We start from the raw sequence: 25,943 nt of genomic DNA, 5'->3' as shown, positions 1-25,943 counted from the left end.
CCTGTGGCAACAGTCCAGACCAAAAGTCAGTCACACATTTTTGTTCTTTTGTTCAATTTGATATAACGTAATTGATTCTACATGAAAGCCCCAAGTTTCGGCTTCAGTTTGAGCAGGTTTACATCAGTTTAGAAAGAACTGTGTGGGAGATATGTGCAGTGATTGGCCAGTGAGCCCAGTCCGGCACACACACACACACCACACGCACACATTCCCACGTGCATCTTGACCAACAGGCGCACACACAGAGGGCCAGTGTGGATTTTTTCTACAGCCTATCATCGCAGTGGGATTTCTCCCACATTCAACTTCCCAAATTACAACATCACATCACATTTGCCTGTTATAGCAGCAAAACAAGCTGTAAATACAACATGATCTGGTCTCCACAAACTCATTACCCAGCTCTTTAGCTCAGTGCAGGTTCAGTGAGATTTTTAGCATTAAACCAAAACAATGAGATGAAAGATGCTGTAAAAGTCAAACTGCAGAGTCATGATAACTCTCTGTGGGTTTGTCACTATAAACGGCGTCTTTCAGGTAACAAAGTCATGACAAATGTTTTATCTATTGATCATAAAAAAACACTGATCCAGCTTTATCTTGTTTGTTTAAAATGCTATTTGGCTGGTGATTATAAGGTCTGTAAACATACCAGGGCAGACTGGACACATTGCCCTTCCAGCTATTAATAGTGCACATATACACACCAGCAGCACAGGAAAGTTCACTTCCCTGGTCAGTTTTCAACAATAGTGACAGCGGCATCACACCAGAGGCTGAGCTTCAGTCCACTCACAACCAACAGCCGCAGTCAAAACAATAAAGATCCACACACTGCAGCCATGACGTATGAAACAAACACACCTCTGCAGCTCTGTGTGCTGTGACACTGACTCCACAGAAAACAGACACTCTGCCTACCTTCCCCAGCGTAATGTCAGGGAGTCCGGACTTCTTCAAGAACAAGGCAGCTTCTGTTGGTCCGACTCTCCCCGTGTTCCCAGGATCCACCTGAGAGCAAACACACATGTAGCGGTCTGAGAGCAGTGTGACGTGTTTCCACTTCAACTGGCTTTATACATGTTTCACATACATCAGGGTGAGAACTGACATACACTTACCTGTCTGTAGAAGTTCTCATATACGGGGTTCCCACTCGACAACTGTGGCAGAGAGATAATGTGATTAACTTCACTACAGATCAGTGAGCTTCATTCAGACACAGGGGAAGTGTATTCAAATGTGAGGCTCAGCCAGGATCAGTGCTCATTCAAATCATCTTTCAACGGTAGTTTCGGTTTTGCTGGCGGCACAGCGGCTGAACTCCGCTGCCCTCGGTCCAGCTGCATCACCGTATTAAATGACTGGTGCGCAGATGCAGCGGGCAGAGGCAGCTCATCAGCCCTCACGGTCACTCCACCACCGGTGAACTGTACCGATAAGACTGAAGAGCCAGCTCACCTCTGCACCATGAATCACAGCTCGGTGTACAGGCAGTCTACTGCACGGCCTGCCCTCCTCCAGCCCCCCGGCGCTCAGCCCCATCCCCTCACTACTTGCCATCAAGGCTAGGCTAGCTAAGGTTTGCTAACTTACAGACTGAGCGTTATCAGTGTCTGATGCTTTGTCACATGTACGCGCACAGACTGGCCTCTGCACGTACAGAACCATGGCGCTTATTATCTTCACATTTACAACTAATAAGTTATCTGTATGTTATGTCGTAGATAAATAGCTACACGGCTAGCTGGAGCCAGCTGAGGCTAACCAGCCCGCTATCTAACGGTAACGTTACCGCTACGGGCCTTCCTCGGCCAGCTGACTGCCTCATCTCTAGCTGCATTTCAAAGCCAGCTCGTGTTTTGTTCCGAGTTAAATGAAAATAGATAGTCACGAATGAGACATACTGTATCCTGCTACTGATTATCTCAGCCTAAAGTTGGAGTGTAGAGTCGTAAATTGCTGCATCTTTACCTGGGTCAGAGATGTGAGAGCTGCCATCTTCCCTGTTGCTGCGGGAACGCACCCACCCTCCCTCTCCAGGGCAACGCGCCCCCTGGTGGACAAACCTGGCCTCGCATTCCGGGAACATCGCCTACATTGTCCAACAGTGAGTGTATTTAGGCTAAGCTCTTTAGTGTGATTACTTTACAGTTTAAAATGGTTCACCTTTCATTCATGTTTCTGTGCTGGAGCCGCATTGTAGCTTATGTCAGTCTTTAGAACTACAAATCCAGATGTTTGCTGCTGGTGTGTTGGAGCTGCACACAATAAAAAAAAAAAACTAGGTGACAATAAAATGAAAACCTTCACTGGTTGGATTTGAGCTTGTATGTCTGAAATAGTCTGATGTTTGGAGGGAGGACACACTGAGGTGGTCCACACTTTCACCACTCGTCTTCCACAGTGTCCCTGACAGTGAAAATGTGTGGCTCACGAAAAAAGGTCACTTTACTTCACCCACTTTGTAAAAGCCATTTATTTTACACAATGGTGAAACAAAAGATTTTCACAACTATTCAGCAAAACCTCAACCGGTGTATTTAAGGTTGTAAGTAATTTTTTTTGTAAACCCAAAGAGAAAACAAAACAACAGACAAACTGCGATCAGAGCCACACCACACTGGTGCTTTCATCAGTCCTGATCCACCGCCATGCTATAAATAACTGTAACAATCTCATGCAACCAACAACCCTGCGCAGCTACAGCAGCATTAGTCACAGTAAAGTGCCTTTTCCCCCCAAAGTTTATATACCTTGTTTACAGTATGATACAAAACTTCCAGTCATCTCCAGTTCAAACAAAATAAAGTAAAAGGAGAAACAGCAAAGCACATGCTGAATGCTTAAAAAAAACATGTTTTTTGTTTTGGCTTCTAGCACTTTTTCCAATTCCTTTGAGTCATCTTTAGAAACTGTAACTGTAAAATTATCAAGAATTAAAAGTCTAATGATGGTCACCAATCCTACGACACTCGTCTGTGAAATATCTATAACAGCATATTGTAAACTACAACAGTAAAATGAAATGTGTTCAAGTCTTAAACTACCAATAAGGCATGAAGGAGCAATGGCTCCAATTCATACAGCTTCAAGATGCATAGAAGATGTGATATGACACAAACTGAAAGAACTTGATTGCCTGTGGGAGGTGGAGAATACTTGATCATACTGAGAAAGAACAAAACTTTTCTTTAAAAAAAACAAAAAAAACAAAGAAAAAAGTCAGATATTTATCTCATAAAGTCTGTGGCACTTCACAATCAACCTTCAAAATAAACCTCCTCAATCTCCAGAACAACAAAACAAACACACCCTCCAGTGAAAGATCATAACGACAAATTCAAACTGAGTGCTCCTCTGGATGTGCCCACTTCTCCCACAAAATACATCACCACAACACACACACAACCTTGACGACAAGTGATCATAATATACTGTGACTGCACAACTGATTCATTGTATGTGCAAACTGTTGTGCTACTTCTGGTAGTGGAGTTAAGCGCTCGCGTACAGCAGAGAGACTTTACCTAAATGTTGAATGTCTGCATCTATGGAAGCCCATTCCAGCCAAAAAAAAAAAAAAGATAAAAGTCAAAACTTCAACTTTCTGAGTCAAAACAATTAAATACTAATGTTTTATTTTGACGTAGTGATGGTAAAAAAAAATGTCAAATATTGACATTTTAGGTCAAAAGTCTATTTTTTTTCATTCAAATTTTTTATGCAAGACAAACTTTTATGATAGTAGTCAAAATGATGATTAGTTAAAATTTTGATTTACAAAATTTTAGTTCACTTATGTCATATTTTGACTAAAACAGTTGTAATTTTGAGTCATTATCTTGCATTTTGTATCTTTAACATTTCATCTAATTTTTCTTTTTCTGGCATGAATGGGCAGCAAAGTCTCATTTCCATGGACAGAAGCACATCTGAGGAAAACATCTGTGCTGTTTGGACTCATTTAGTCTCAGATATTTTATGTGTTTGGGATTTTTTTTTTTTTAAAGAACAAAAGAAGCAGAAGAAATGAAATGATTAAACCTTAACTTTAATATAAAGCAATGTTAGCTCTCAAATAGTGAAGTCGACAGCTTGCATCACACTTTCAGGTAAATCCAACATCATGGAAGGTTTGTAAACACATGTGTTGAAGATTTGTTTTTGCCACAACAAGCACACTCTGTAGTGTGTATTGTGTGTATGTAAAGTAGTCTAAGTTTAACACATGTTCTGCAGGCAGCCTGTGAGCCCACTGCAGTGGAAACCCTCTCGATGAAAGCCTGTTGGCCTGTAAGGGTGATGCAGACTGATGCAGGACTTCTACCAGTGTGATCACTCAGCACAAGCGGCAGCAGTAATAAAGTAGCAGTGAGGCACAGCTCAGTGTGAGCTCCTACGATGGTCGTCACGGCCGAATGGAGAGGAGGCAGCACAGCTAACTTTGAACAGCATGTCGTCATCATCATCACCATCATCAGACCACAGTCACATGGTGTGAAAAGAAATGTCGTCTTCCTCTCCTGTCCCTGTTAATCCCTGGTGGCCCTGGTGTCTGTGGCCCCCTGTCAAACGGTGATGTGTCAGCTGATGATTGGTTACTCATCGTCCCATGTTTGCTGTAGCAGGAAGTTGGCGGCCAGGTTCTCGTTCTTCTCACAGGCAAAGTAAGCCTGGATGACTAAACCTTCAGGGAAGCCCAGCGCTTTTAACTGGAACACAACACACAGGTTCTTGTCACTCACACACACACACACACACACATATACACACAAAAACACTATAAGAGGCTGCGTCTGAGACAGTTAGTGGGCACACACACAGACTTGAGCATATATTGTGTATTTCAGCTCACTGTTGACAAGTCCTTCTTAACCTAGTTTTTAGCATAGCACTAAGCTGTGCAGTTATCTAACAACAAGACAAATCAGTGGGACTTAATGAAGACAGTGTTGAATGTCAATGTGAGATGTGAACTGACCCTCTCAATGGCCTCCTTCTCCTGTGGGGTGACCTGGATGTAGTTGGTGTGTGGTGACCCCTGAGCCTCAGCACCTTCACCTCCAGCATCTCCACCTCGCGGCTCATTCAGCATCTGTACAAAACGCTCCTGGTGCTGCGTGATTTGCTGCAAGTAACACATTCAGTCAATATGAACACCACCACACAGCTGAGTACCTTCTAGACCAGCACACACGTAACCTGACCTCCATGATCTCAAAATTATATTTACAGAACTTCTTAGTTGTTCTAGGTGATCAAAACTACCCTTTCAATCTTTCAGTGTTGAGTCTTTCTTAAAAATATCCATGGTCTGAATAAGAAACCCTTTTTTGGGGATCTCAGACTCTTGCTGCCCTGAAATCAGTTTGGTTTTGGAATCTTTTCAACAGAAAAACAGACAAACTTGCAGAAGGTGGTGGCAGCACGGTGAGCATGGTGCGTCGGTACCTGCAGCAGCTGCGGGTTGTCTCTGCCGAGCTGCTGCAGCAGGGCCGGGAGGAGGGCTGGGTTCTGCTGGATGATCTGTCTCATCTGCTGGAACTGAGGCTGGTTCCTCAGGAACTCCAGAGGGTTCCCTGTGGAGACAGAGCCTCCACCACCAGCCGCAGGAGGCTGGCTGCCAGACACTGGCCCTGCTGCGGAGTAGATGAGCTAGTTACTGTTGTTGTTGATCAGTGTGAAAGAATAACATGACCAGATGGGAAAACCTGTTTCTGGAATGTACAGTGAGTTAAATACCCAACAAATCAAAGTAGACAATATAATTAACGCTAAGATCCAATAAAAATCCACTATTGTCATGAGCGAGCCCTCCTCACTGATTTGCAACAGAAGTCCAAATGCAGACCTCCATCATGGGGAGCCCAGCTCTGAGAGCCAATGGGAGGAGGATCCAGTCAACTCCTTCAACAGCCTCGTTTTACAAACTTTATTTAACAAAATGTAACAAGCCAGAGCCAAAACCTAGTTCAAGGAAAGCCCAGATTGTAATATTCAGTATGTGTAAACCTCTACTGTGTTGTCATGGTCTGTGTTTCCTTTTCTTCATCCTCCTCCTCAAATCATGTTTTACTTTCACCATCTTCTTTTCAGGATGAGAAGTAGAAGCAGTGACACCATGTCAGTGACAAAATCCTCACCAACATGTCAGCAACAATAAATTTTCCTTTGAGGTGGATTTGCTCAGTAGTACAACCCTGTTTCCAAAAAAAATAATGTAATAAATAAAGTAAATAAAAACAGAATGTGATGATGTGCAAATCAAGTAAACACACATTTAACTGTGTACTAAATAGAACAAAGACAACAGATCAAATGTTGAAACTGAGAAATTTTATTGTTTTATGAAAAATATTTGCTCAGTTTGAATTTGATGCTGCAACAGGTTTGGGACAGGGTCATGTTTACCACTGTGTTCATCAGCTCTTCTTTTAACAAAACTCTGTAAACATTTGGGAGCTGAGGAGATCGGCTGCTGGAGTTTTGAAAGTGAAATGTCTCATTCTTGCCAGATACAGGATTTCAGCTGCTCAACAGTTCAGAGTCTCCTTTGTCATATTTTTAGTTTTATGATGCTCCAGATGTTTTCAGTGAGTGACAGGTCTGGACTGCAGACAGGCCAGTTTAGCGTCTGGACTCTTCTACTATGGAGCCATGCTGTTGTAATACACTCAGAATGTGGTTTGGTGTTGTCTTACTGAAATATGGAAGGCCTTCACTGAAAAAGACGTTGCTGGCTTTTGAACTGTGCACTGATAACAAGCTGGATGGTCCCTCTCCTCTGTAGCCCGGAGGACGCAGCGTCCATGATTTCCAAAAAGAATTAGAAATTCTGATTGGTCAGACCACAGGACAGTTTTCCATTTCAGCTCAGACCATCTTAAATGAGCTCGGGGCCAGAGAAGTCAGAGATGTTTCTGGATCATGTTTAGATATGGTTTCTTCTTTGCATGGTGGAGTTTCAACCTGAATTTGTGGATGAAGCAACGAGCTGTGTTCACAGACAATGGTTTTCAGAAGTGTTCCTGAGACCACTCAGTGATTTCCACTATAGAATCCTGTCTGTTTTTAATGGAGGAACATTATTCTTAAACTGTTGCACTATTTGTCCACACAGTCTTTCACAGAGTGGTGAACCTCTCCCCATCTTCACTGCACAGAGACTCTGCCTCTCTGGAGGCTCTTTTTATACCCAATCATCTACTGACCTGTTGCCAATTAACCTCATTAGTTGTGAGATATTCAACCAGGTGTTTTTTTTAGCATTATACAACTTTTCCAGTCTTTTGTTGCCCCTGTCCCAACTTTTCTGAAACATGTTGCTGCATCAAATTCAAATTGAGCAGATATTTTTCATAAAACACTAACATTTCTCAGTTTCAACATTTGATATGTTGTCTCTGTTCTATTTTTTATATTTGCAAATCATTGGATTCTTTTTTTATTTACATTTTACACTTTTTTGGAAACAGGTTTGTACTTTCTGTGTGCCTGTTGTTTGCTGTTCCAGTGAACCAGTGTTACTTTACTGAACTTAAGTCAGAAACTACATGTCAAGGGGCGGCCTGGTAGTTGAGTGGTTAGGGCGCGTACCATGTTGAGCGCAAGATGCTCTTAGCAGGCAGTCACCGGTTCGACTCCCCACCGGTCTGACTCTTTCCTGCATGTCATTCCCCTCTCTCTACCCCATTTCCTGTCAGTCTCCACTTGTCTATAATAAAGGCATAAAACCCCCCCCCCCCCCAAAAAAAAAAAAGAAACTACATGTCAGGTTTGTGTTTCCACCACATCTGAAGAACAAACACAGTCATGTTCTCTGCTGCTCAGTTGTTACATGATGACAACTGGGCAAAGTGCACATACTGATGAAAACTAGGAGGTGTGGTTGAAAGGTCCAGAAGAAGCTAGTAAGTGGATCTTGGGTTAAGGTTGTTTTGTCAGATCATCAATAATCAGCCTCCTTCTAGAAGTGATTCTGATGCTGTTCAGTCTGTGAGCAGAGCTCGGCACTGGGACACTGCAATGTCCCCATTGGCTCATTGACCTGAGGTCCCCAGGAGTGTGCGCGCACACACACATAGACACACACACACACTAAGTAAAAAGCAAGTGCTCTTACTGTTAGAGGCTGCTGGGGGCTGCTGTGGTTGTTGTGTAGCAGGGGTGGGGGGATTAGATGGAGCAGTGTGTCGAACCGGCTCTTGAGGTGGCAGATCACTGGCCTCTGCTGGGATACCCTGCAGCACATCAACATTTACAACACGCCCAGTAACACAGCAGTAGGCGGGGCAGGAAGTAAAGCTGGTTAAATCCTCACCATGAGCAGGTACTCCACGGCTCGGTCCGGGTTGTTGTAACTGGCTCTGAGCGCAGCGACCACCTGCTCCCGCTCATAACCCATAGACATGATCTCTGACACCAGGTTCTCGTAGGCCGGACCTGTCACTGTGGAGACAACAGCAGAGGTGGGCCAGAGCAGGATTATGGTACAGTCTCTACATGTCTTCTTTATTTATTCATTCTGACATTTTTGCTTTATTTGTATTTGTATTTGTTTGTTATTAGTTTTATAGAGACAGGAAATAGGGAGGACAGAGGGACTGACATTCAACAAACAGCCCGGGCTGGACTCAAACCCAGGCTGCTGCAGTAAGAGCTCAGCCGTACGTGCTCTACCAGGTGAGCTGCCAGGGCGCCCATCATTTTGATACTAGAGAAAACTGCTAACTCGGACTGGGGAGTCATCAGTAGTCGAGGAGCTCTTTGGCGGCAAGGTGCCAGGAGTGCAGGAGATTCACGCTGACAGCGCTGGACATTATAGGGCCGTCTTAGCTGACATGTCTCGGTGACGGTGCCTGTGGGCGAGCAGACTGGGGTGGCAACCAGAGGGTACGGTCAAACCATCAGGGTATCACACTGCTCAACCTCCTGGGGAAAGTCTCAGCCTGTAGCTACAGTCTACAGTCTGTGTCATCCCAACTTCTCACATGCTGCTTGAGGACCTTTAAGGCTTCGTTCCCTCATGAGGCCAGCTGCCTCTTAGACACTAGGACATAAGGATCCAAGTGTAACTGAGTGCACAAAGAACAAAGTGTGATTCCTTATTCCAATTTGGACAATTCATCATGTTGATACTATGAAGCCCACAAAAGACAGAGTTGTTGAGGAGAGATCAGGGAGGCAGTGAGGAGGAGACTGAAGCCGTGTTGCCATTAACCTGTTAAAGTGGCTGAAACATGAGTAATGGAGACACATTCATTTGAAATTGCCTTTCTGTCACCAGACGCCCTCGTCACCTTCGATTAAATATTACAACAGCTACAGAGGTGGATGCAAACGTCCCAACAGTGAGCAGATGCTGGAAATCCGTCGCCATGTTCAATTGGAATGATGATGAAAACCCAGCTTTATTTAAAATTCACAGACTTTTCTAAATAAAAATAATATATATAATCACTTCTGCTGCAGCCTATGACAGCAGACCTTTAACTCAGTGTGGCCATTTATAACAGGTCATTAGACTTGACTGGTCATACAAACTAGTTCGCTTGAAGTTTACTGAGGCCTTCACCCTCAGAGAAAACTGCTATCACCGAAAACAGTAGATGGTGCTGGTTCCAGCAGCCTGTATCCTGGTGGTGGATATTCTCACTCTGACAACAGGAGCCTTTACTGATGTAAACTCTATCAACCACAAATAGAAGGAATAAAACTAAATTTATCAGTACAGTGTTTTTATTTGTTTTTTTTAAATCTACGACAGAGAGAAGAAAAGCAACAGATGTCTTACCGAGTATTGACGCAGCTTCTTCAAGGAGACCCAGTTCATCCACAAGGCTGAGAGAAAAACAAAGAGAGGATCATCACTGCAGAGCCAAACAACCCCAAATCACTCAGAGAAACAAGACCAGTCGTCTGTCCAGCTGTGTGAGGCTGTACATGCTGATGTTTAACAGGCATGATGCTTAGCATGTTCACCATCCTTACTTACTATGTTAGCATGATGACAACATAAACTGAGGCTGATGAGAAAGTCGTTTGTTCTGGGGGTGTTCAGTCAAAAACTAACATACTGGACAAACTTAGGTTTGACCTGCTCCGATCATCAGTTCATCCAAAAAACAAAATCAATGTTTGAACAAAATGTAACATGAGACATGTGAGTCTTCACCAGAGTGACAGACTGACCCACAGAGCAACACTGAAATCATTAGAGGCTGAAAATGATACACACTGGAGAGTAACTCATATTTCCTGCCATGAATGAACAAGACCTTGACAACAGTCATATTAATCACTCCCATCAAAGTTACTGTGTTTTATAATCCATCTACAGCAGCAAACTTCAGCTGAGAGAAAAAGACATATTTTAAAAGGTCCCATACTTTACACTTGTTTTGTGTTTTTGCGTTTGTGTTTTATTTGAAGTGTTCGATCAGAAGATATATTTGTGGTTTTAAGAACCAAAAACATCCCTTCGGACTAGCAACAATAGGTCGGAGAGGCTCTCTTCTGATTGGCTGACTGTTTTCTGAGTGTTTTCTGAGTGTCACAAACTCTTTGTGACACTCCCCTCTGGCAGGAGGCTGCGGTCCTTCAGGACCAAAACCTCTCGCCACAAAAATAGCTTCTTCCCATCTGCTATTAGCCTTATCAACAAGGCTAGAGAGCCCCACTGTTGCTGATCAATTGCACCAATCACCAGAAAAAATTCCTTGTATGTGAAAACATACTTGGCAATAAAACTGATTCTGATTCTGATTCTGATAAACAGTGAGTAAACACTCAGAGAAACCAAATCCTGCAAGGTTGGATGGTGGTTCCAGGTGGGCGGGGCTTGGGGCATGGCTGTGGGCGGTAACTGCTTTGCTGTGACATCACAAAGTTCCAGAAGTCCTGACGGCTGGTTTTAAGGCTCAGTTTCTGAATACAGGCTGTGTGCAATTCTCTGTGGACTGAGGCTTTGATACTTTCACAGTATTAATATAGAACCTAGAACCTCCCTTAATACTACATGGGAAAGTACTGCTCAGCAACATGCTCACAATTTGAGCCTTTGAACTAACCCAGATTTGCTAACTCATTTAACCAGACAAAGAATTAAACTCTGTAAGTAAATACAGGTTTGATCCAACCTGGAGGCAGAAGAGTGGACTGGGTCCGTGGCAGAGGGTTGACTCTCAGGGTCTTCCCTTGGCTTCTCCTCTGGCTGGGTAGCAGGGGTGGGGCGGTCTGCAGTGGCTGAGGCTGTCTGAGCAGGTTCGGTAGCTGGAGCTGGGTCAGAGCCTGGAGCAGCAGCTGAGGCCACAGCTGGAGCTGAGTCTGGGGCTGCGCTCGAGTCCAGAGCCGCTGCTGCTTCAACAGAAGCCGACGGAGCGTTCTCTGGGACTGGGGACGGGGATGGGGATGGGGATTCCGATGGAGGCACTGACTGCGGGGCAGGTGTAGGTGCAGGCGCTGTATGTGTTGGCGTCGATGGCGCCTGCTCTGAGCCAGAGGCCGGTGCTGTAGCTGCGGCTGAGGGTGGTGCCGAAGCTGTGGCTGTTTGGGGAGTTGGCTGAGGGGCTACCTGTGGAGGGGGGGCTGGTTTAGGCTGAAAAGACATTTGAGAATTGATCATTAGTTGTGTGGATATTATGAAACTAAACAGGTAGCAACACTGTTAAGTTTATACTGTAAAGCTGTTAAAAATAAAATAAATAAAAGCTTCAAATAAAAGATGAGTGAATACAGGCTGCTCGCTCATGAATGCTGGGTAAAAAACAGGTTTGGAATTACCTGTACTGTGAAGTGTTGCATGGTAAATTCAGTAAAATGTACAAAGCACCAGGTCCACCAGTTATTTCATATTGTCACAGTCACAGGTTGTCAGAGCAGAGCGACACACGAGTCGAGGCCACCAGGTTCAGGTGAGACCTGCATCTTTTCCTGCTGGTGTCTGTCAGTGTATTCAGTATACATGAGTCAGTGACCCCTGTGGACTGACCTGGTTTTCAGCACTGATTGGTCATAAAATGAGATCTGATCTTCATCCATGACACAAATGTAGACAAACACAGTGTCTCCAAACTAATAACTAACAAACAGTCACCATCTCTTGTGTCTTTATTGAACACAGCCATTAAACATTCAGAGTCATGGTGGAAAAAGTGAGTGAACCCCTGGATTTAATAACTGGTCAAACCTCCTCCTCTCAGCTGCTCAGTGTTCAGCTGGAGGTCTGGACCTTCTTCTTATAGAGCTGCTTCAGCTCAGACAGACTCTCGGTGTGAGCGGCTCTCTCAGCTCAGGCCACAGCATCTCTACTGGATCCAGGTCTGGGCTCTGACTAGACCCCTCTAGAAGGTGGATTTTCTTTTGAAGTCATTCTATGGTAGATTTACTACAGATTGGACAGACACACTGACTTTGATTAACCTGGGAATTAATTTTCCTCAGTTTCATCAAACATTTTCCCAGTGGTGTTGCGGAGTGTCAGGGTGCTCTGCTCCACTCTGAACTGAATCATCTTATCTATAGACAGTTGGTGTGACTGTGGACCGATGAAGATCTTAATTCTGAGATGACTCCTTCAGCTTCAGAAAAACTTGTTCATCCTTCTGAGATCTGTTTTTTTCAAACTCAAAATGGTTTTATAAGACAGAGTGTCTCTAACCCTCTAACCCCAGCTTCAACAACCCTCTGGCTGTTGAAGTCATCAGCTGAGGGGTGTTTCCAGTTTACACTGTGAATGTTTGAATGGCGTTTTCAATATGGACAATAACAAAACAATGTTTTTTGGCATTAAAACAGTAAAAGTTAAACTAGATTATGTTTGTTCATAATTGTAACTTGGATGAAGCTCTGACCACATTTAAGGACAAATGAGGTTCACTTCCTCTTCTCTTGCTGCCGTATGTTGCAGCCTCAGTTGTGATTCAATCCCCTGAACCAAACAACTAAACATTCACCTGTACTACCTGTGCCATGACAACACTCACCACCAGTTTTTCTTCCTAACAGTTTCAATTTACTATTTTTTTCAAACACCTCAACTGTTTATTTATTTTAGTTTAATTGTAATTGTTGTTAAACTACTGTCATAAAAAAACTTCTTGTAAATGTTTCAAATTAAAAGCCTACCAGGGATGAGTTACCATTGTCATTAGCTGAATGCATCCATAAACAGAAAAGTAGAAGTGAATGGAAATCATTAATAGATAATAATAACATTTCTGTTAAGGCTTAAAAAGAAAAACTGAGTGATGAGTGAGAAAGACATAACTGCCTTGAAAAAACAATCTGCAGAGACACTGACCTTGGTAACCATGACCACCACAAAGTTCTTCTCATCGATTTTGTACTCTTTCAGTGGGGTGTCATCATTTAAGATTTTGCCTGTGACATTCAAGCAGAAACGGGAAATGAGAAAAGATTAATGAATCATGTTTTAATAAGAAGCTATGATAGTAAAGAATTAAACATTCAAACATAAAACACAGAGTTATTATCAAGTGCAGAAGTTTTTACTAAGTTCAAGCACTTTGTGTTTGATGTCAGAACATTTTATACATGAACTTTACTCAGATGTAACTTTATAAAGGTCCATATTTTAACTTCTCCTGTGTTTTATCTGAAGTGTTGATCTCCATCAGAAGACATATTTGTGGTTTTAAGAACCAAAAACCATCTCAGTGCAGTTTTACATCTCCTCTCTCAGGCTTCTCTCTGGAGCTCTGGTAACTACAGGTCAGTCAGCCAATCAGAAGAGAGGATCTGGGCCTCTCTTCTGTTTTCTGAGTAAAAATCCAATAAAAAATAAAGCAGATTTCAGGTAAACACTCAGAGAAACCAAATCCTGCAAAGGATGGTGGGTCCAGGTGGGCGGGGCTCAGGGTGTGGCTGAGAGCAGTGACTGCTTTGTTGTGACATCACAAAGTTGCAGAAGTCCTGGCAGCTGGTTTTAAGGCTCAGTTTCTGAATACAGGCTGTGTGCATTTCTCTGTGGACTGAGGCTTTGATACTTTCACAGTATTAATATAGAACCTAGACCTGCTTTATAATCACAAACACATGGACATCTACCTTTAGACTGTGTGGAGCTTTAAGTGCTGTAATTCACAATCTGCACTCAGCACTTTGACAACAGACGAGACACATACTCCAGTCCATGAAGTTCAATGCTGGGGGGTGGAGGGGATGGGGGGCATACCATCATAAAACAAAGCTTGGACTAATAATAACAACACAATCACATTACAAGCTCTTCTGATGACCTACTCGATTCAAATGCAGGATGAGTTTTCTCACTGCTGCTTCAGTGAGGATACTCGGTGTAGCTTGTGAACTTGGGTTAAGTTTAGGTTAGTTTTACAACTGAGTTACCTGGTGTGAATTACAATAAGTATCTCTGTTAAGTCGTCATCTGTCTCACCTGCATAGATGAGTTTCTGTCCTGCAGCAGGAAATGCGTCTTTTCCTCTGTCCTCCTCTATTTTCTCCTTCAGGGTTTTCACCTGACAAACATCAACAAATGAAACATTGATAACAACTGGGAGAGTTACTGAAATTGAAACAACTCCAGATGTTACGCCGACTCACTGAAAGTTACAGAGGGGTAGTGTAAGGCCTGCTGGTTGTTTCTGTAAATGTCATACCATCAGATGTTATGGAAATGTGTTACTGTTCAAAGGTTGATATTCTCCAGAGAATAGGCATTCTGACAAAAAGCTGTACCGAGCCTCAACTGGCAGTTTGGTTTAAACGGTCAAATCAACAGCACAATAAGAAGCTGCCTATAGCTGCTGACAAAACACTGGCCTCCTGTAAATGCAGAGATAATGTCATTCTAACTCATGATTGGGTTAGTGCCTGAAATGCTTAACTTGTATTTTACCAACAGTACTCTGGGTAAATATATATACACCATTTTTATTATCCATGTTCTGAAGACGTATTTTATGTGATTTGAAGACACTGTTTTTTGTGTACTCATTTGTTATAAGTTGTCTGATTCACTTAGACTACGTTATGTTGTAATTTGTTAAAGTAGTTTCCTTTGTTGTTTGCATTTGAATATGAGTCGCTGTGTTAACTGATTTTTTGTAAGTAGTAAAATCTAAAAAAAAGAGAGAAAACATGCAATATTTTGAGAGGTATGGTGTAAAACAGAAACAGCTCAACTACAGTGCAAATGAAGCGATGTAACTCTGATGTAAACATGTAGATGTTTGACCAGCTGGTTTTGGTCATGAAACGGTTCCAATGAAGACAATATATTCATGTTCTTACACAGAAAATGTTCTGCAGGTTAATTCTACTTATTTTGATGTGTGTGTGTGTGTGTGGCATCAGTTATGCTCACTATGATTCACCTGATTACACTTCACAGCAAACAGTATTAGTTAAATACACCTAAGATAATTCACTCTATATTACTGACTCGATTACAAGAAAACTCCAGAAGGCTTTGGGGTTTTTTCTAATAAAGATTTACAAATCAGTCTTCTCATTACGACATTTACAAGCAGGAGGTTTAAAATATTGCATCGTCATTCATGGTGAAACACTGAAACAAGTCAAACACCATCAAGCTAAACCAATGTACATATATTTCCGGTCCTTGTTTTCAGTATGAAACCTTCATGCCGCTTATACATATCCTGAGGACTACCATGAAGCACAGTCAGAAGAGCCAGTAGAATACAGACAATATATTTCATTGTATTATTTGCACTCAGTAGCTGATCAAAAGCCTGACGTTACGGTGTTCTTGAAGTGTGAAATGCTTGTGGGTCAATAAAAGTTGCGACGCCTTTACTTTGAAGGACAACTTGCTCAATTCCGGTCTTGCACGAGCTAGCTGTAGCTACATTACCCCACATGAACTCAGCTACTGTTAAGATCCTGCCAAATTACCGACTTGTCTGACTGCATGTTTGTCTCACTGGCCTAACGTTACTTTTTAAATAAGAAAAACAAGCCACAGTTTGTCCCTCACAGAGATGAGCAGCCTTTACCGCGGCCATGTCTTAACGTTAGCTAGTATTCCCGAATGCTACAGCCTGTACGGCAGCCCTCCTCCCGGCCTGACCGTGTTTACTTCAGCCCCGTTAACTTCTACTCACCGTCAATTCTGGGTCTATTTCTATTTTGAACGTCTGTTGTTGGAGGGTCTTCAGTGTTATCGTCAGCATCTTTCGACGCGGTGTCAGAGGCAGCTGGGGTCAGAATTCAGTGGAGTTAGGGCAATTTCTCGACTGAAGCCGCTCTTTTTGCACAATATCTATTTATCTGGGTCCAAATGTATGTGTGACTCAGCTGTCTCAGCGCTGCGGAGCGAGCTGGGCACGGACGCCATCTACTGCTGGAGGCGAGGCGCAGCACACTGCCGCCTTCAAGTGCTGTCGGAAATATCCCGGAGAGCGGAGATCAGACCGTCCCATCAGGTCTCATGTCGTTCAGCTTCATCTGACCTTGCGGTTCTTTCAGCCTAGATGATGTGATGACCCTGACAAAACATTTATGCTACCTCTGATGAAAAAAGGTTACAAATGCAAAAAATAAGTTCAGTGGCGGTTCTAGAGTCTGTTGGGGCCCTAGGAGAAAAGTTGCCAGGGGGGGCCAACCAATCAGCTTCACAACATGTGATAAATAATCTGACACCAACGAAAACGAATGAAATGGCAATAATTCTATTCCAAATGCTCATGTTTGTGAAATCTCGAAAATAAAGATATAAAGAATCTGAAGAAACTTGTCATTTTAAAAATAAAAATATAAAAAAATAATCAAACTATAAACAAATGACTAAGTGTTGTCACACTGTAAGCAGCCCACATACTGAGACCAGTGCTCATGTGCACATAAAGCATTGATTCTACAAATGCTGCTAACAGGCCTTGTGGTGCTGATGCTACCACTATTGCTCTCTACTGAAAAGCTGTTGGCACAATATGAACATAGAGGAAATAAAACTTTGCAAATAACTTCAAACAAAAATCCATTTAAAAGATTACCATTGTAGATTTTTTGGCCAGTGAGTGAAGCAAATCTACGTACTATCTGTATTGTATTTGGCTGATGGCTGGTGCTAATTTTGTGTCCTGCATTCATAGCATTCATAGCTTAACTGTTGGCTTGGACACGACTTTCATAAAAAAGCTACCATTATTGTCTACCTATCCCTATTTTTCCCTCCAAATCAAATAATTGCATCTGCATACAGTTCCTCAATGTGCACAGATTTCAAATTTAAAATCATTGAATTTAATGCAGCCATCCTCATAAGTTGAAAAGCAGGGAGTCTCAAATGTCTGGAGGGTCTTGAGATAATACACAAAAAACACATTTCCTCCAGCGAAAATGCACCTGTGGGCTACCTGCACAGCCTGCAAGGAGGGGGTCGCAATTAGACTCAAAGGCTCATAATCCCTCCAGGAGCCCTTGTCCATTAAAGGAGTCAACTACTCCAGATTCTAGTGATTAAGTGTTGCACTGTCTGGTGAACAAACTCCACACCCTGTTTGTTACACAGGTTTCTGTTAGAACAGTGTCAAACTGTTTATTCTCCTCAGACTTGACAAAGCTCCCCCACAAACACAACCATGTTAACAGACACTGACCTCTATGTGTAAAATCAGTGGAGGTAAGTTCTTGTTGCATATTTACCTTTCCTTAATGGTACCCGCACACACTGTGTGTAACTGGATAAAATGCCAGTGGGCGGAGGTGTTGATGACTTAAATGCTCCCTGAACGTATTTAAACTCTGAATGTGTCACCACATTTATGGCAGCACAGGCTCATGTTTGCTCTGACACACATCTCTGTTGTTGCAGATCATTTGGTTCAAAACTGAATTGGGACTTTTAATAACTGAACTCAACTTGGATTTTGGTACCATCTTACACGTGTTTCGCTGAGTGCACGAGAAGCACTGGAGGAAAGACCAGAGTCTTCTTCTCGTGTCTGCATCCTGAATGAATGAGCTCAAATAAAGATACTTGTCTCATCTTCGCACCAACATCACATGAACTTACTCTTCATTCATTCTGATGCTGTTGTTCAGGCTTGATGTCTAACTGTGGTCACACTCCACAGACTTGAGGTTTCACTTTTTTTGTACTGACCAAAATGTGTGTGTAGCATCCTGTAGCAAAAAGTGTCAAGTGTTAGAGAGCTGACATCAAATGCTTGGGCAGAGTCTGAGGCTTGTGCACTTATTCTTTGATCAGACATTTCCTGACCTCAGTCAGAAACGTTTAACTCTACAGGCTACTTTAATTCATTCTTTTAGAACACTGATGCAATGCGCAGTGCAGACACATCATCTTAAATGAAAAACAAGATGTTGACGTCAGTGAGAAAGTTGACACCTACAAATCCATGTGTGTATATATATATATATATATATATATATATATATATATATATATATATATATATATATACACATACATATACATACACACACACATACACACACACATACATATATACATAATATACAGAACAGTGTAGTGAAGTGTTGTGTGTGGTTGGTTGACCACAGACCACAACACAGTTACCAAGGAGAATAATAAGCATGGTACATGACTTGGTTTTTTTTTCATAATTTTTCGTCATAAATGAAGTGTTGTGGTGCTAGAGATGGTGTTGTTGATGTTTGGTGCAAGAACCAGCACAAATTACATCATTTATATATTTTTTTACTGAAATGAAAAAAAAACAAAACACTGAAACTGAAATCTTGACTCCTATCACAATATCTGTCAGTAATAATAGTAATAATTTTTTAATGATTTAAAATTATTTTTATGCTCATCATTCAGCTCTATCTGAACAGAAATGAGCTGTCACTCTAACCCTAACCCCTTGTAAAGATACAGGTGGTTACCACATGTTTTTTACCAGACTATCACCCATGAAACATCTTTTTCACACCACACTCAAATAAAACCGACAACATTCACGACCACCATCACCACTGAAGACCAGGGTCAGGTTGTTGAGAGAAGCTTCAATTTATTCACTGAAACTCAAAAACAGTGTGCGCCCATGGGACAGTCACTCATCCAGAACAATGAGAAAATGAGGATTGTAAAAATCACAGTTTGTCTAATGCAGTCTCATTCACACTTACACACTTTACACACACACACACACACACACTGAGCTGGAGGAAGGACGTACACGTACAAATCAGAGCTTTGTGTTTTGAGGGAATGAATGTAATGATTAAATAAATTATGAAGGGGATCAATTCAAAGATGAACAGAACGACATCACACCGGAGAACAAAAAAGTGCATGAACCAACATCACAGACCCTCGACTGGCTGGACTTTCCAACAAAGGCAACGATAAAAAAAAAAGAACTGGCTCTGTGAATAACTGCAGGATGCACACACCTTCAGGAAATCAAATTAAATTAGAAAATTCTCAAACAAAACACACAAAACAGGAGGAAACGCAACATGTAAACCCTTCTCCACTTCGAAGACTAAAAAAAGCAACAGGGGAATCAATAAAAAATAAATCTGATCTGACCCCACCTTGCACCCTTCCCCCACCCCTACACCTGAATAAAAGGCTGCTGTATGAAAGGCCAGAGTCCATAGGGCTTTTGCTAATTTCCAGTCATCAGTTTGAACCTGTAGAGAGAAGCACACAGCAGTCCGGCAACCAGCTCCTCTACAACTCGTCCTTCTCTTTGACGTCGCCGTCCTCCTCGGTCCCGGCGTCCTCATCGGTTTCCTCGTCATGATCACCCTCTTCTTCCTCATTGTCCTCCTCACCATCATCTTCATCCTCCTCATCGTCGTCACCCTCACCGTCCTTCTTCTTGCTCTTCTCCTCCTCCTCTCTCAGTTTCCTCTCCATGTCCTCCTGCTCTTCCTTCATCTTCTTCTCTGGTCCCTGATGGACAAAGAAGAAAAGATGTTTTTAGGGTCCCAGTGTTTTATCTGAAGTGTTGATCTCCATCAGAAGATATATTTGTGGTTTTAAGAACCAAAAACCATCTCAGTGTAGTTTTACATCTCCTCTCTCAGGCTTCTCTCTGGAGCTCTAGTAACAACAGGTCAGCCAATCAGTGTCTGAATACAGGCTGTGTGCATTTCTCTGTGGACTGAGGCTTTGATACTTTCACAGTATTAATATACCTACACCTGCTTTATAATCAAAAACACATGGACATCTACCTTTAGACTGTGTGGAGCTTTAATGTTTTGAACAGGAGTTTGTTTTTAAATTGACAAAGCTGAATATAATTTAATGAATATTATGAAAATCACTGCAGATTGTAATTTCAAGACACTTGATTCTTGTCACACTATAAATGCTGTTGTGACACTATAACTTTGTACACACTGCAGATGACATTGTACATTACTAACTTTTGTTTACACTAAATTCAATAACACTGTATTTCCACTCTAAAACACCATTTAGTCCTCTATCAGTAGTGTGAGTGGTCACCATATAAACTCATTAGGTCTTTCTCATTCCAAGTAAAGTTTGAACATTCATTCAAGAGTTAAATTGTGCGAAGCAGCATATAATTAATTTTGCCTCTGAGACCAAAGTTTATCTTCCAGAAGGAATTAGCTTTGCCTCTCAAGTCTTGCACTTCAGCTCATGGACAGATGGAGTCAGAGATCGAACCATGAAGCTATGTTTGATGTTTGACCTATCGCATGCTCTGAAATAAGACTGTTCTCTGACAGTGAGCACAGACACTGACTAAGCAAATCAGTTGCTAGTCTCACATTTGCATGGCAGCTTCAGAGAAGGGGCTGTCAGCAGGAACTAGCCTGTGAGCTAGACCTATCTTAGCAGGTTGCTACATTTCTAAAATTGGAGCAAATTTTCCAGAAAGTAATGTTTTGCCAAAACTGCCAAATCAGTTGTGAGATGAAAACAACAGCATTTTCAGGTCTGGCTGCTCTCAGCCAAAACTAAACCCGAGTCTTTGCAGTGATGGGCAAGAATACCTCCTGGTGTTTACAACAGGTATTTGTCATGATTTTTGACATTTGAGGAGCTAAATACAGTTAATTAATTAAACAAAACCAGACAGATAAATATATGTGATGAAAATATTGTTTGATTTTGTCTAGAATAGACGGTTTAGTGTTTTGTATTTCTAAGTGCCGTCCTACCTTGGTAGCTCCCCAGGTTTCCTTCCCAAATTCCTCAGCTTCTTTGACATCATCACTGATCAGGAAGTTGTCAAAGATGGTGCCAGATTTCACCTAAACAAAGACGCATTTACATCATTTATTCAAGAAATCCAAAGAAGTGATTATTCTTCTTATCTTGACTCAGTGCTGTCATTGATTCACCACTCTGTATGTTCAGTATCAGTAACTCCATCGTTACAGCTCTCAGTGGGTGAGTAGAAGTTAGAAGTTACCTGCCACAGATCCAGGCCCAGTACTCCAATGCTGTCAAACTTGTATATTGTTGCATCTTGAGTGTACTCTGGGTTGTCGATCTCAGGGTGAACCCAGGCTCCCTTGTAGTCAGGGTTCTCAATCTGCTTAGGTTTCCACTCTCCCTGCAATCACAAGACGACAGGGGTTAGAACTAGTGATGGTCCTGGTTATTAGACCAGGTCCAATCACAGCTCTGCCCTGTTCTGTACCTTATACTCTGGGTTGGTGATCATGGCAGGTTCCCATTCTCCGTCCATGTCCTCGTCCCAGTCATCGGGCTTCTTGGCATCAGGGTCAGGGATGGTCTCTGGCTTGTCCCAGTCCTGAAAGACAGCAGGTCTGGAGTCACTAAAAATACACTTTCATATGGTGCACACTGTACATGAACACTACATGAGCTGGATTTGATTGTGGACACAAGCCTGGATTTTTCAGGCTCTAAAATATATTTTCAGGCTCTAAAATATATTTTATTTCCTCAGCTCAAACCAGCAGAGTGCAGCTTATTCACAGGCAGCACGATCATGACCAAGAGTTCTCTTCAAACTTCAAACAGGAAGTCAATTTTAGACCCAAATGACTTTATGAAACCAATCAAGTGAGCTAGGCTGATATATGACTTCAGAGGAGAACATGTAAGATCTGGTTGATTGATGATTACAACTCCAGAAAAACAAGAATGTTCAAACAGAAACAGACAAAAACAATAAGATATATGTAAATTAATAAAAAAATTAAAATAACAGCAGCACTGCACAGAGAGCAAACAAATAAGTGTCATGTCTTCATGATGACTGAAGCAAAGAGGAGATGTGTCTGCAGACTGGTTTTAATAGTGAGAAGCAAACTGTTCCACAATTTAGGGCTAACAGCTGAAAATGGCTGATCAATGTCTGATAAAACAATCTGAAAAACAGTTCTGACCTTCACTGTAACCAGTGAGGAGAGGCCAGAACAGCTGTGCTCTGTGTCTTACAGTGAGGAGTCTGAACGGGCTGCAGAGACAAGGCTTCAGTGCATGTTGGCTTGTGGCAAGCATACACCTACCCACCTGTCACTCAGAGAGGCCACGCCCTCAATTCTCCATACCTTTAGTCCTTAATAAAATGTAAACAGGTGAGTTCTATAAAATTCAGCTGTACAGTTGTAATGAAGGAGGAAATTAGCTCTTGAGACCAGAACAGTTTTTGTACCAGGCTGTAAACATGTTTCTTTCTGCTGTAAAGTTGGACATTTGAACATGGGAGTCTCTGGGGACTGACTCACTGCTGGAGCCAGACTCTAGTGGTCGTTAGAGGAACTGCAGGTTTTAGCTCCTCACTGTTGATGCTTCATGTTTCAGACCTGGAGGTTGTTGCTTTTGCAGAACAGACATAAATCAAGGCGTATGTCCATAAATGTATTCCAAGTGCATGCTGGGATTGCACCTGCAATCACATGATCACTCAGCCAGACATGTGAAAGCTGATCATGGTTTGAGTTTGCTTTTATTTCAAATTAAGAGCATGTCATTATTCAAGATAACTTTATCCAGGATAAACTAATCACCCCACAGACTGTTATAGGAAACAAATTGGATGCTGGATAAGAATTAACAGGATTACTTTAATTTAGCCTGATAACAGCATGTTAGGCTGAACCTTGTTTGAACAGGATTTTAGGGAATTCCATATTTTAATTGACAACTTGGTGAATCTAATTATTGGAGCATTAGGGTATACTGGAGCATTCACTCAGTCATGTGATTTCATCTCATCAGTGGAGGTATGGTGGAGACCTGTGAGGCTACCTGAGCTTTCAAAGCAGTTACACTCTCCTGCAAGGGAGGAGTTTCAAGCTCAGTGAACTAGTCCTCATCGAGTATCCATGGAACGGAAAGAACTTTTCCAGGAGTTTCATATATTAGATGCTGTGAATACAATTAAGTCACAACCACAAGCCATGACATGTGAAACTGACCTCAGGTTTGGTGTCGTTGGGGTCGTCAATCTTGGCCCTGTCGTCCCAGTCACTGGGTTTCTTGGCCTCAGGGTCCTTGATCTTCTTTGGGGGCAGTATGTCCCAGTCATCCTCCAGGGAGCCAGACTCCACCCTTTCATTGTCAATCTTCACCTCGTATGTCTGGTCTGGATTCAGTATCAGTGTGTACAGGTGGGTCAGCTCGTCATCCTGGGGAGTCGGGGTGGGAGAGTTAGAGTCAGCAAAAAACTTCACGTTCACTAAAGACAGTCAGATGAATGACTCCACGTGCTGTAAGCAGAAGCTACCTGGCATTTGACCTCTTTCTTGATGAGGTGGTTCTGGCCCTTGTAGTTCAGGATTACGTGAACCTTTTTTGTGCTGTATCCACAGATGTCAGGCCCTGGAGAAAGAGGTCATGTTATATTTTTTATTTTCTTTATTTAACTCTGCAGAGGAAGCACAAGAATGAGAGCGTTTGACACAGCTGAATATAAAAAGGACTTGTCAGGAAAACGCTCTCAGGTTGTGTTCGGCGAGGCCTCTGCGCCTCTACAAGATAAACATGACTCACCAAACATGATGTAATACTGTGAGTCTCCATGCATGTCGCTCTGGTCAAGGTCAGAGGGGAAGAGCTTGATGTAGCCGCCTCCGCAGTCGATCTTCTGCTCATGCTTGACAGTGAACTGAATGACCAAGGGCTTTCCCTCGTTGCTGAAGGGCTCAAATCGGGCAGACAGGGCGTAGAAGCGGGCGTCCTGGCTGGTCTGAATACCTGCACAGCAGCAAACAGCTGTTAGCAACAGCAGCTCAGAGCTATTCAGCTTGCAACCGTGTAGTTGTTTCTTCTTGAGCAGGTTTCCCTCTGCCTTGTGTTTCATTCTTATCAAAATCATGAATTACTGTACGTCAGGTACTCAGTGACTTAATAAGGTGCGTAGTGATGTAACCAAGCCTGGATTACCAGCTGGGTGAACTGGGCATTAACCAGCCCACGAGCCCAGGACCCTAAGGGCCTCAAAAGTTCTGGTCTGTGCTACCTTAATTAGAGATTTGTTTTGGCATACATCACTAAAGTATAGTATCAACTGACATCATTGGGTTGACGTACAATCTTCAGATTGTGTCTTGAAATAGGGGCTTGTAAAAAATGTAGTTTCAGTTTTATGTTAAATATTCTTAGATTCATTTGTGTCAATTAAATTAAAGGCAGTGTAAATATATTAAGAGTTAGGGCTGTTGTTAGAGACCCTGATTAATTTGGTCCTGGAAATAATCTCATCACAGACTGTTCTGGCCAGTTCCTTGAAAATCCAGCGTCTGTGCTGTGAGCAGGTCACAGACTCAAACCTGCTTTACCTGCATTTGCATGACAAGACACAATCAGCAACTATCTGACACATGCAAACGCACCAATTTCAGACTAATCCATTTGTATCAGTCCTCTGATGGTATAGAAGAATTACCTTTATCAGCCTCGGCATCTCCGTAGAACTTTCCAGCGCTCAGTTTCCACTGGCCATAGTCTGAGTTGTGCTTCGACTCCAGCCACCGGCTCTTCCATCCATCTGGAACAAAGCAGTCACACTCAGCTGGTTACTCACTGTTAGCTAATACAATACTATCTACACTATACTACTATCTACTGTACTGCTTGTTCCACACACCTACTTTAAATTACTGCACTGCACTTCTCTGAATAACTGGAAGACTTCACAATAAAAGCAGATTTTTTTTATACCAAAAAAAAAAAACTACAGGCTGAATTTGATGACAGGGGTGTTGGTCTCTTTTGTAACCTGCTCAGTTCTTGTCTTGACAGTTAAAGGGGCAACGGGCTGTTTTGACAGTTTTGCTTCTATTTCAACTTTGTTTTATTATATTTAAACAGAAAAGACTGAAACAGCTCTGGATTTCACCTCAAAGTCCTCAACGCTGTTCAGAGCGATATCAAAAGTGAAAGAACCTTTGCACGAACGTACGAGGAGGTTAGTTCATGGATTCCTTGGTGTTATAGTAGACTAACAACATTCAGACTGCCTCCATTTTAACAAAATATTTGAACATTTACTTTACTGCTGTGTTACGCTACTTTACTTTCATTTTTAAGCTAACATTATCTCTCACTTCACTAACAGACGTGAGATGGTCCAGCTGTATTTCAACGTGTTCTAGTAATGCAGAAAGATTATTTCATTGACAAGACCAAATGATGAGAAGAGAAATGACCCAGTTGAAGGCGGTCACAGCAGCTACATTCACAACACCACCATTCATAGGCCCACACAGACTAGAAGACGTGGGACTGGCTGTACTGCACCTCCATCCTGGAACTGCTCCTTGAAGTAGACGGTGGCGTCGATAGTGACAGCTATCGATGCAAAAACTGCGAGGACGGCCACTGGAAGCTTCATGTCGGCGGCTTGGGTCCGGCTCCGGGGGCTGAAGAGAGCAGAGCCGCGGAGGAAGGAGCTAATAAAGACCGGGGCAAACGTAACCCGAGAACTTCAACTGCGCCGAGCCCTGCACAGATGGCCGCTCCTCATTGGACAAAT

General features: G+C 42.4%; 2 protein-coding genes across 10 annotated transcripts in view; both read right to left on the bottom strand.

The window, feature by feature from the left end:
* The window catches only part of LOC139626431 (epidermal growth factor receptor substrate 15-like 1), a 66,630-nt gene extending 64,558 nt beyond the window's left edge, over nt 1-2,072 (bottom strand). For all 9 annotated transcript variants that reach the window (XR_011692270.1, XR_011692271.1, XR_011692269.1 and 6 more), the window contains exons 1-3: nt 1,978-2,072; nt 1,125-1,166; nt 925-1,014 (exon numbers count right to left, since the gene is read on the bottom strand). Coding sequence is in view for 6 of the 9 variants with exons in the window: in XM_071486721.1 (XP_071342822.1) it covers nt 925-1,014; nt 1,125-1,166; nt 1,978-2,004 (159 nt within the window). In the remaining 3 variants the exon portion in view is untranslated. The remainder of the gene's footprint in view (nt 1-924; nt 1,015-1,124; nt 1,167-1,977) is intronic.
* Nucleotides 2,073-2,464: 392 nt separating this feature from the next.
* Nucleotides 2,465-25,934, bottom strand: LOC139626381 (uncharacterized). Its single transcript, XM_071486698.1, has 19 exons — nt 25,709-25,934; nt 24,855-24,956; nt 23,960-24,163; nt 23,694-23,788; nt 23,386-23,595; nt 21,636-21,749; nt 21,405-21,548; nt 21,151-21,243; nt 19,685-19,906; nt 16,116-16,208; nt 14,423-14,504; nt 13,307-13,386; nt 11,145-11,602; nt 9,800-9,846; nt 8,327-8,454; nt 8,129-8,246; nt 5,458-5,642; nt 4,988-5,134; nt 2,465-4,718 (listed from the first exon to the last, which is right to left on the bottom strand). Exons 1-19 carry the CDS (start codon nt 25,800-25,802, stop codon nt 4,605-4,607), a joined length of 2,730 nt encoding a protein of 909 aa, XP_071342799.1. The 5' UTR covers nt 25,803-25,934; the 3' UTR covers nt 2,465-4,604.
* Between the last annotated feature and the right edge of the window lie 9 nt (nt 25,935-25,943).

Source organism: Trachinotus anak, unplaced genomic scaffold (genome assembly GCF_046630095.1).
Source record: "Trachinotus anak isolate AG129_WGS33_773 ecotype Australia unplaced genomic scaffold, CSIRO_AGI_Tana_v1 ptg000010l, whole genome shotgun sequence".
Classification (NCBI taxonomy): domain Eukaryota; kingdom Metazoa; phylum Chordata; class Actinopteri; order Carangiformes; family Carangidae; genus Trachinotus; species Trachinotus anak.
This window is presented reverse-complemented; position numbering and strand designations above follow the sequence as displayed.